Source organism: Chenopodium quinoa, unplaced genomic scaffold (assembly GCF_001683475.1).
Source record: "Chenopodium quinoa cultivar QQ74 unplaced genomic scaffold, ASM168347v1, whole genome shotgun sequence".
In the NCBI taxonomy this organism is placed as follows: domain Eukaryota; kingdom Viridiplantae; phylum Streptophyta; class Magnoliopsida; order Caryophyllales; family Amaranthaceae; genus Chenopodium; species Chenopodium quinoa.
The window spans coordinates 7062584-7073978 of NW_018742345.1; the positions used below are offsets into that span (position 1 = coordinate 7062584).

At 34.7% G+C, this 11395-nt stretch overlaps 1 protein-coding gene across 1 annotated transcript; it reads right to left on the reverse strand.

Moving 5' to 3' along the window:
- Positions 1 to 5880: 5880 nt before the first annotated feature.
- Positions 5881 to 7987, reverse strand: LOC110695224 (UDP-glycosyltransferase 79B30-like). Its single transcript, XM_021872456.1, has 3 exons — positions 7282 to 7987; positions 6015 to 6151; positions 5881 to 5931 (listed from the first exon to the last, which is right to left on the reverse strand). Exons 1-3 carry the CDS (start codon positions 7985 to 7987, stop codon positions 5881 to 5883), a joined length of 894 nt encoding a protein of 297 aa, XP_021728148.1.
- Between the last annotated feature and the right edge of the window lie 3408 nt (positions 7988 to 11395).

Sequence of the window (11395 nt, forward strand, 5' to 3'; positions counted from 1 at the left end):
TTTTTTATATACTTTTTTTCTAACAATTATAATACTCTTAAAATTCTTATTAATAACATCATGTAAGTTTCTAACTAAATATAATGATAGTACAATACGATATCTTAACTAATTAATAAAATAAATTAATCTGTTGGTAATACAGTTTTTCTTCCCTTTTTTTACACGATTTGTCAATTTTTTCCCTTCTTTATTATACACTAGTTTTGTCCCCTAACAATGTTTGGATTTTTGATAAAATTTTAGGATAAAATTCTTGTCTTAAATGCTCATTAATACAATCATGTAATCTCTTTAAATCAGGATATTAATTAAGACATGCGATATCCAGTCGCTTATTTATAGAATAGTGTACTCTTTGTAATTTTGTTTGTAAATACATGTCTATATTATTATTGACTTAAAATTATAGTTATTGAACTTATTATTTGTTTTTTTGAAATGAAAGTATTTTTACCAAACCAATTTTTTTTTTTTTTTTTTTTTTGTTTTTTTTTTTTACTAATTCTCAATTATTTTTTTAACTAAATTAAGTATAGTATAAATGAATCTTTTTTTTTAAAGAACTTTTTAAAACTAAATTTTATGATGGAAATAAAACTGAGTTATAGGATATTTATTAAAAAGTTATAATTAATTTTATATGAAATATTAGAAGTATAGTATTAATAAAACTCTATACAATATTTTTATCTTAAAATATCTATCCAAAAAATTGCTTATTTAACATCATATATGTCAAAATATTACCTATTTAATGTCTACGCGGCGCGACTCTTGGCGAAAAATTGAAATGCCAAGTGTCGCTGTCTCGGAGCCTGACTATGAGACCGACTTTATTTATCAGTGATATGATAGCTGTATAAATGTTTGAAATAACATAAGAAAATAGCAGTTGTTATCATATGAAAAAATTTCATAAAACTAATTATAATTATAATTATCACATAGTAAAATAAAAATTACTCCCTCCGTTACGATTTACTCGCAACAAAGGAGGGAATTGCGGACTCCTAGGCAAACTATCATAATCTTGATTATTGAAAAATAAGGGATGTACTTAGTATTAATCCAATAAAAAAAAAACAAAACAAAAAAAAAAAAACAAAAATCAAATCTCAAGTCAATAAGCCACAAAGATTAAGGGCTTGTTTGGTTAACATAATAGAACATGGGAATTGAAACTTCCTAGGAATTGCAAATTTTGTATGTTGTTTGGTTGGCAAAAACTTGATGATATGGGAGAAGTGGAACTTCCTAGGAATTTTGAGTTCCCACAAAATGTAGGAATTCACTTACTTAACCCCCCTTAAGTAAGTAGAAATTCCCTTGGGAGATAACTTCCAACAATTTTTAGAAAATCCCATGAATTTGATTATAGGAATTAAATTCCCATAAATTTGCAATTCATAGAAAATTCTAATTCCCTTGTCAACCAAACGACACCCAAAAAAGGAATGTGAAACTGTAAACCGCCTCTAAGACACCTTCCTGGAACCCCATTATCCCATTTATAAATCAATAACATCAAAAAGTTATTACATATCAATTCCAAATAGAATATTCTTCTCTTTGACAGATTCACAGTCTTTGTCTCTTTAATCACGCTAGCATATTACTCCGTACGAAGTATTTTTAATTTCGTTGTTTTATCGGTCGACATGATTTATTTAATTTGGTGGTCCTTTAACAGTGCTATTATCAAGTTCAACTTTTTTTTTTCGTCGACCTTATTACTTTGGATGCGTCTACAATCAACTATTCAGCAACTAATCAACTAATATATTCCGTTTTTCCCCCCCCAAAAAAAAAAATAAAAAAAAAAAAATTAAATAAAAAAAATAAAATCAAAATCAACTAATATATTCCTAAGTCCGTCTCTAATTACTACCTTCGATTTTTTTTTAGTTGCAACTTTACAATATCTTATATTTCTCAAATAATACCCCAAAATTGCAAATAAAAAAAAATAAAAATAAAAAATAAAATCGAAGGTAGTATTTATTCTAGGTGGAATCAATACTTAAAGTTCATCTATTTTGACGGTAATATATATATATATATATATATATAGATTGGATCATGTAAAAACAAACCTTAAGCTGAAAACTGAAAACAGATGATCTAGACCATTGAATTTTTATTTTGTAATCTTGACCGTCCATTCTCTCTGCTCTATTTTTATCTTTCTTCAATCTCACGATCTCACTATTTCTCTCTCCTCCTCCCAAAAAATCATCAAATTTCAGAGGAATTTGCTTCAATCTTCATCAATAATTTGCTTCAATCTTCATCAATTTCGTCTTTAGCTTCAAAATTGAACCTGAAAAGTGAGTTTTGCGTTTCAACAATCAATTATGTGAGTTAATCATTTTCGTCGCTGAATATTCATCCCATTGAAGCGAGTTTTGAGCTTTCTCCTCCATTGAAGCGAGTTTGAGCTTTCTCGATCCTCCATTGAAGCGACTTTGAGCTTTCTTCTCCATTGAAGCGACTTCTCAGGTAGTATTTCTTAAATTATCGACTATCAATTTCACAATCTAGGGTTTATTGCTAGTTAATTGCTCGAATGTTTTTGTTATGGAATATAAATTGTTGTTTGGATTCGAAATTTGTTGTATAGCATGCGATTTTGTGACTTTTGCTCATCAATTTTTTCGACTTTTTTTCATCAATTTTGTTCGATTTGTTTGATTTTGCAATTTCCTGTTCGATTTTGTTCGATTTCCTGTTTGATTTTGCTTGGTTTTTGTTCGTTTTCATTTGTGATTTTTGTTCAATGGCAAAAACCTAATGTTCCTGGATTACTTGATGAAGTGAGAATAGGTCAGAATGTTGTTGTCATTTCTTGTAAATTGAAATTGTGATTATCTGTGGATACTACATTCAGAAATGGAGAGGCAACAATAAAAGCCTTTGTTTCGGTTAGTTTGTCTCTTGGAGACCAGCCGCTTGCTGCTCAATTTCAGGAAATTCCTGCAGAGCTTCGGATGTCAGAAGCTGAGAGGGTTGGATGTAGGCACAAGCACTTGATATATATTTTTGTCAAAATAATGAAACCACCTAATTAACAATGCTAATTTGTATTTACTTGTTATATACTCTGGAGAGGTTGCTGGCTTTAATTGAAATGGACCAAAGCAAACCTGATTTGAAATGGATTAACGCAATTCCTATCAACAAGAACACAGTAAGTTATGGCCTTTTAATTTGAAGTTAATTAGAAAGTGAAATTAGCCTAACAGCCTTACCAAAAGATGACCATCACCTCAAGTATGACCCCACCTGTATTTGAATTGACCCTACTACTACTGCTTGAAGTTATGCTATGCCTAATAGTGGCAAAAGTTATACAGTTTATAAAGTATATAATGTATGATATTGGTTTTTGATTCACTAATGCCTAGTAATGGCAAAAGTTATACAATTTATAAAGTATATAATTTATGATATTGGTGTTTGATTCACTAATGCCTAATAATGGCAAAAGTTATACAGTTTATAAAGTATATAATGCATGATATTGGTGTTTGGTTCACTAGTCCTCTTTGGCTCTGGTGGTGGCTTTCAAGATTCTTGAAACCAGAGGTCTAGGGTTCAAGGACTGGTGGAAAAACAGCTACAGAGGAAAGATACTAGATGAGGTATTACAAAACACCTTCCTTTTGATTTTTGATATAATTGTAAATTAGTGGTATGCTGAGTATTACTGTATTGCTTTACTGCCTTTTATTTTGTTGTGCAATTTTAATTTTATAAATAGTATGTCAATTACTAGCATTGCTAGATTGTTACACTGCACGGACATAATTACTTCATAGAAAAATTATCTCAGATTCTATTTCTCACAAAAGAATGAACAAAAATGAGGGTCATTTGGCTTGTTGCTAATCAATCACCCTTTCATTATTTCAGTGCAAGTTCTGTGGCAGGGAGGGTACTATTACAATGATACCAAAATCTGGCCGCTATCTAACAGGTGATGACTGTGAAGCTGGAAAGTTTGTCCGTTTGATGAGCTTTGATTGCCGGGGTTTGGAGCCAGTGGACTACTCCTTTGGTGGTGACAAGGAGGAGCAGGAGAAATTATCCGATGACAAGGAGGAGCATGAGAAATTATCTGATGACAAGGAGGCCAGAGAAGGAGAAGTTGATGATAATTACCTTACTTTTGTAAATAGTGACATCTATATAAATGTGGTCAATGTTGTCAAAATTTATATAATTACCTTATTTTCGATATAATGACCTTAGATTTATGGAAATGTTGTAAATTTTGGTTCAATCACCTTATTTTTATATATAGTGACCTTTATTTTTGTATATAGTGACCTTTATGTAAATGGTGTCAAAAACTCAGATATAGTTACTTTATTTTTGTATATAGTGACCTTAATGTAAATGTTGTAAAAATTGTTATAGTTACCCTATTTTTGTATATAGTGACTTCTATGTAAATATGGTCAAAATTGATATAATTACCCTTTTTTTGTATATAGTGACTTCTATTAATAGGATCAAAATTGATATAGTTACCCTATTTTTGTATATAGTGACAAATGTTGTAAAAATTGATATAGTTACCCTATTTTTGTATATAGTTACGTTATTTTTATATATAGTGACTCTATGTTATTTTTTTTTTTTTTAAACCGTTAGATCTTGTTAGTAACAATGGATGGTTGAGATTTTCTGTTTTTAGTTTTCACCATAAGCCCTGTTTTTAGCGGAACCTCCCCGTATATATATATATATATATATATATATATATGCCCGGAGGCCGTCCGTTAAATAATCCCAACTTTATACCCATTCCGCTATAAATGGTCTCATTTTACTTGGAACCGGTTAACTAGGTAATTTTTTTTAAGTAGAATTTACACGTATTGCTACTTGATTAGTCAAAAAAATAATAAAAAAAAGTAGTAAAAAATCACCACCACCACCACCTAAGCTACACCAATTCAACCACCGCGCTGACCGGAATCCCACCAAGCCAAGCTACGCCAACCCATTTACCCATTAACCCAACCCTTTAACCCCATTAACCATTTAACGAAACGAACCCCAAAACCCCATTAACCTAAGCCAATCGGGAGAGGGGAGTTCAATGACGCAGCTGGAAACGACGGATGGGGGAGATCGACGCGGCCATAATCTGGGGATGGGAGAGGTCGACAAAGTCGAAAAATCACCACCATACAGAAGGTCAACAAGGTAGAAATCGTGGTGGCTCACCTGGGTTTTCGCGGGGGAAGAAGTGAGGAAGAGGGTTGGTGGTTCTGGGGAGGGGGGTAAGTCGCGCGCCAGAGCCGACGCTGGGTTTAAGGGTTTGCTAGCCGGAGCCGTGTGGCTGGCTGGAGCGGCTTGGATGGGGTTGGGGGTTGGCTAGGGTGGTGGATGATTTTCGAATATTAATTTTTCATTTTATTTTTTTAAAAAAATTTATTGAATTTTATTTTTATGTTTTTTGACCAATTAAAGGCCATCACGTGTTTAGTAACTTGTTATAATAAGTTATATGACCGGTTGGGACCATTTATAGCGGAGTGGGTATAAAGGTGAGATTATTTAAAAATAATCCAAAGGTGGGATTTATTTTCAGCGGACGGCGCAAAGGTATATATATATATATATATATATATATATATATATATATATATATATATATATATATATATATTTATATATTTATATTTATTTATTTGAAAGTGAGATTTTGCTAAATTTGTATGAACTAATCTTAAAATATCAATTTTTTCAATTCAATATATTCACATTAGTTTTTGATTCACCGTTCCACAAACATATTAATCGTCAAACGTGTGAATTTAAAGGAGGCCGAAGTACCTCTCAGTATGACAAGCAATCAAACAATCATTAACTCAATGATAATGCAAGATACACATTCCCACTAGAATTTAACACGTACTGACAGCATTGTATTGTAGAAAAAAATAGATAAGTAAACGCAAGTTACGCAACGCACCTGTCAGCTCTAGGCCAAGAAGAACCTCTTGAAATTGGTTCAGTTCCAGAGTACATTCGCTCCCGAGTGCACAATATATAACACTAGCAGAAGCAAATCCCTTTAGCCAGTCGTCGAAACGCTCCTCGAGTTTCGACGACGGGGGTTTGGGCACCACAGGCCCTGCTAGAAGCACACAGTCACGGGTCATCTCCCACACCAAGGATGGGCGTCAAGAGAGTCACTAGGCAGCAAGGCAACAATCGGGGCTAGGGGGCTTGCCTTGGTGCTTAGGTAAGCACTTCCCCCTAAAGAGCTTTATATTGCACCTTGCTTAAAATCCTAGTGAACACCCACTTGACAGTAACACAATAATGGGTCGTTTGGAGACCCAAATTAAGTCCAAATGGGCCCAAATTTGGGGGTCCACCGTATTTTGGGCCAAGGAAGACGATGGTGGTGTCAGTTTTCTGAGACAAGGTCCCGAATTACAAGTTTGTGCAGCAGGTAGCCCGGGAAACGTGGGAAGCTTCTAGAAGGTTCCGGAGCTATCTACGGAGTTCTTTTGAAAGAGTATTCTAGAGAGGATGTCTCTAGAATATTCAAGGTTCATCCAGTGCATCTTAGAAGTCTCTAGGGCCTTCTATGTATGTACATTTTGAATGTAAAGTTCTAGAATGTTCTAGGTTAGTCCTTAGCATTCTAGGTAGGAAGCTTGTAGAAACCTCCATGTATGTATTTCCTAAGGAGGTGGGAAAACTCTAGATCCTTGTAGTCTAGAACCCTCCATTTGAGGAGGTTAGGAACATTCTAGAGAAAGAGAGTAAGTAGGGTGGAGCACTATAAATAGGCTCCAAGGCATCATTTGTACATAGAAGTTGAGAGATCAACAAGTTAAGAGCTATAAGTTGAGAGCAATACAAAAAGCCTTTCTTAAGCACTTGTGTTCTCTTGCAACTCAATCCTTTCCTTCCAACACTTAGAGTGTGAGGAAAACTAAGGCACGAGGGTGTCAAGTGAGTGATCGGGCATACCAGCAAGGGTGATAGCTTGGGTGCTCAATTGTCTACGACACTTAGTCGTAAATTCGGACTAAGGCACTAAGGGTGAGTGCTTAGTTCAACCAAAGGGGACTTGTTAGTACAAAGGGATCGTGCTAGCAAACTTATACTAGCAGCACAAGGAGTTGTGCTACGTGGGCACAAGGAGTAAGTGCCAAGGAGAAAGCCTGACTCGTCTTACGACGGACTGTAAGCGGGTGGCGCACGGTGCGTGACTAGGGCAAAGTAGTCGGCACGTGACAACACGCTTACCTACAATCTTCTCAACAAACTCACAATAAAACTCTTCCATCTCCTTACATATCTTAACTCCAATAGCATCACATTCTCGAAAAGATATACCGAATTGTTCACCTAGTGTGAGACCTTTAAGTCCGAATTTCTTGAACCCTACACCCGCCATAATCTTGGATTCATGTACTCGCATCCGAAAGATTTCGGTTGGAAGTTCCGGTAGTGTTTCTGCTTTATCGGCGGCCTCTTTCATGGAAAAATGCTTGTTGATGAAGGTGGCAAAGCCAGCGTATCTTGCTATATATCCAGTGATGTAGTGCACTGTTTTGAACCCATGTTTTCTGCCTAGTTCAGGCATCCAATAAGCGAAGTCATAAAAAACAAAGTCGGGTTTGAGTTGGGCTAGATGGGATTCAATAGTATCACGAGTCATGTCCATGGCAGTCATGATAAGGGGCGCAGCTGAGGGCGCATCGTTGGTTGTCTCGGCCCCAGGAGGAAGGCCATCGACGGGTGGAACATCGATCGGTATTAAAGTTAAGTGGTCTGGGTAGTGGTTTTGAGAAGTTAATTTGGATTGTGTTTTAGTTGGAAGGTAATAGGAGACTTTGTGACCCCTTTCAGCTAACTTGTTAGCTAATCGGAGAAACGAAGTAAGGTGGCCTAGAGCAAACCATGGATAAAAAGCTATGTTCAAAGCAATGGAGTCACTAATGTTAGCCATTTCTCACTAAACAAAAAACTATTATAGCACTAATTCCCTAATGCAATATGTTAGGCTCTATATTTGATTTTGGGAGTAATATTTGACTTTGCTTCCTTGGAATTGCGAGAGAAATTGTTGAGCTCACCGCCTCACTCATTGGCCACGTGTCCATAATTTTGTTTTTTATTTTTTGCTGCTGCCCACGTTAATTGAATGAGGCCATGTTAGTCCAAATAAAATACTGATTAATCTTTGTTGCAGAGATTTAACAAATTAACAAAGTTACGTTAGCTTGGAAGACACGTTCAAGGCACAATTCCCGTTTGTTTTTTTGGATGCAAACAATTCCAGTTTGTGCTGCTAAAGAATAAATTTATTCTTTAGGAGTCTCATTAGTCCCATAGTTTCTATATGCATTTTTTTTTTCATATAGGACATAAATGGAAAAGCACTAAGGCTTGACATTTAAAATGGCATTTTTAATGGTTAAAGTGGTACCTTTTTACTTTTTTTTTTTGACAGGAAAGTGGTACTTTTTTTGCACTATTATATATGTATATTGTACCATTATATCTTAGTAGTACTATCACATTTCACAGTTGTAGACACCCATTTGTGTCTCCCCAAAACTAAACCCAGTGATGAGTAGCTTTCACGTCGAATCATAATCGAATAAGGTGAAAGTGTGGAAAGTCTAGTGTTGCGGATAGTTTTAATTTCTTTTCTCTTCTCTCTGTTTTTGAAAACTTATTTTAAGAAAACAGCCAATCCAGTTTGGTTGGTCCATGATATGGGTCCAATAATAGTGTAGTTGGATGGAGCTTGACAAGAGCTTTCCAACGATATATTATAAGCCCAATTCCGATGAATATTGAGGAAGTTATGACCAATTTACTAAACTGGGCCCGGTTTGAGCCTTATATGCGGCCCAATGATCTAGGGGAGGGCCTAATATGATTTATCATTCCTAATGCAATTAGGAATAGTTTAGTCTTCTAGATTCTTCTAGAAGGTTCTTTTCATTCCTAATTCAATTAGCATTGATAAATTGACTTTTTGTTGACTTTTCAGAGTTTTAATTATAATCAAAGAGCATTTTTGAGGAAAATATACGATTTTATCCTCCTGTACGGCAAAATTTATCTAATTTGAGAAAGCGCGTCAAAAACAGTGTTGGCGCTAAACGCCAGGAATTGGCGTCTGGCGCCAATAGCCTAATGTTGGCGCCAATCTCGTTTTGCGTGCGCCAGACTCTGTTTTGTTAATTTTATCTTTTTGGCTGTTTTCTCTATAAATAACGTATTAAAAACTCCGTTTTCATTCACCAATTCTCATCAACATTCATCTATATTCACCTACAATCAGTTTTCAATTCTCTCTCATTCTCTTTAATCATTCACTATCTCTCTCTCTTTTTCAAAACTAGCTTTCTCAAATACAAAATTTCGCATTCATTATATCTAGAAACACCTAGCCATATTCGAAGTTGCCTTCGCCCTAGACGTGAAAGGTTTAATTTTTGAGGGTTTGGTCCCAAATCTCTCTTTCAATTATTTAATTTAATTGTTTTATTATTTTCCTTAAAGTTACTAACGTGTGTATTTTGTTATTAGAAAGAAGTACGAAACATCAAAGTAAGCGCTTTAATGGTTTTAATTGATATTATGATGTAGAAATCATGTTTAAATTGTTATTATGATATTCTTAGTATCATGTTTAGGAAAAAGGTTATAATATCAAATATGCTTATTATGATTCCTACGATGCTTCCTATTTTCTTCCTAACATTTATGATTGTTAGTATCATGTTAGGGTTAAAGATATGATTTTTAATGCTTAGTGACATGCTAGGGTTTGTTATTAATCTTGTTAGTATCATGCCTAGGATCTTGCTATTTTTATTATGCTTTAACATGATTTATGATTATTTTTATAATTGTTTTGATTATGATTATAATTTTTTTTATTACTATAATTATTATTATTATGATTAATATGATTGTTATTATGATGATTATTGTTTTGATGATTATAATCATATTTATGATTATTTATTATGTTGCTTGATACATTATTTATATTTATTGCTTGATCACGCATTTTATGCATGTTTAAAGGGAATTGGTATTTGTAATCACGCTTAATAAGATATTTAATAATCTTGTTTAGGGTTAATTTTGATTATAATTCAAGTGATCGCCAATAATAGTTTATTTGTGCATTAAATTCAACCAACATAGATAAACAGGTTTAGGGTTAATCCTATTGATTGCATGTTAATAAAAAAAACGCACATGAATACGATCAGAATAAAGTAGAGGCCTATTATTAGGGCAGATTCAATCTCTTTTAGGTTGGATTTGTACCTTCATCCCCGAACCCTTATTTGGTTCTAGACCTTATGGAGTTGACGATCTCTTGGATCGTTAATTAAGGGGTGTAACCTTCACCTCGTGAACGGTTTACAAGTTCCTAAAACTTGTTGGCGACTCTTTTTCTCTATCTTCTTTCCCTTTGGACGCCACCGTACTTTAGTGTGTGATCACAGTGGGGTTCAAGCTAGGGGTTTAACGCTTGAAATATTCCCTACAACAGTAATATAATATTTTGATATACCATTTATGTACTTATTTATATTATTAGCATAATACTATCTCCGGTACACATTATATGCAACTTTTGCCAAAAATAGAAATTTAACATTAGATGCAACTTTCCTATTCTTTCCTTTTTTAGTAAATTTTTTAAATGAAATTCCTCAAAGACCCTTACTCAAAGTATCATAAAGACAATTAAACAACTAATTCAAAATTCATTAAATAATAACTTAACTTAATTAAAGATAATTCTTCTCATCAAATTCAATTCACCCCAAGTAAAATCCATTCAACTTCCATCCATTCATCTTTCACAACTCCTCTGACCACCACCTTCAACGTCACCGACCACCACCACATTCAACGTCACTGGCCACCACCACCTTCAACAACACCGAACACCAGGGGTCCACCACCACCTTTGAAGTCGCGCACGCTATCGTTCTCTATTGCGCAGATCCCTTTTCTCTCTCTCTTCTTCTCTTAATCAAAGCTTCAATCAAATTTTCAGATATCATGAACTAGAGGTGGTTGGGCTTGTGTTGGATGGTTTAAGAGGTTTTTAGGGTAGGTTCGAGTAAATCGAGGTTAGTGGTGGAACTAGTTTTGGGGGTTTTTGAGGTGGGTTCGACGACACTTGGTTGGGTTTGTGGTGGTGTGGGTTCAGGGTGGTTTGGGTTAGTAAGGGTGGGTTCATGGTGGATCGGGGTGAATGGGAGATGATTTCTGGTGTTTTGGGGTGAATGGTGGATGGGGGGTTGATTTCGGGTTGGTTAAGGGGTGGATATGGGTGAGCATGGTGGTGTTGCAGTTGTTTTGGATTAGCAAG

Excerpts from the sequence above, each read along its gene's own strand:
- LOC110695224 (XM_021872456.1), bottom strand. The coding sequence starts at position 7,987 with ATGGCTAACATTAGTGACTCCATTGCTTTGAACATAGCTTTTTATCCA. Across the intron at positions 6,152-7,281 it reads GTTTGTTGAGAAGATTGTAG|GGCCTGTGGTGCCCAAACCC; the intron begins GTAAGCGTGTTG and ends TGCTTCTAGCAG. Across the intron at positions 5,932-6,014 it reads AACTGAACCAATTTCAAGAG|TACGTGTTAAATTCTAGTGG; the intron begins GTTCTTCTTGGC and ends CAATGCTGTCAG.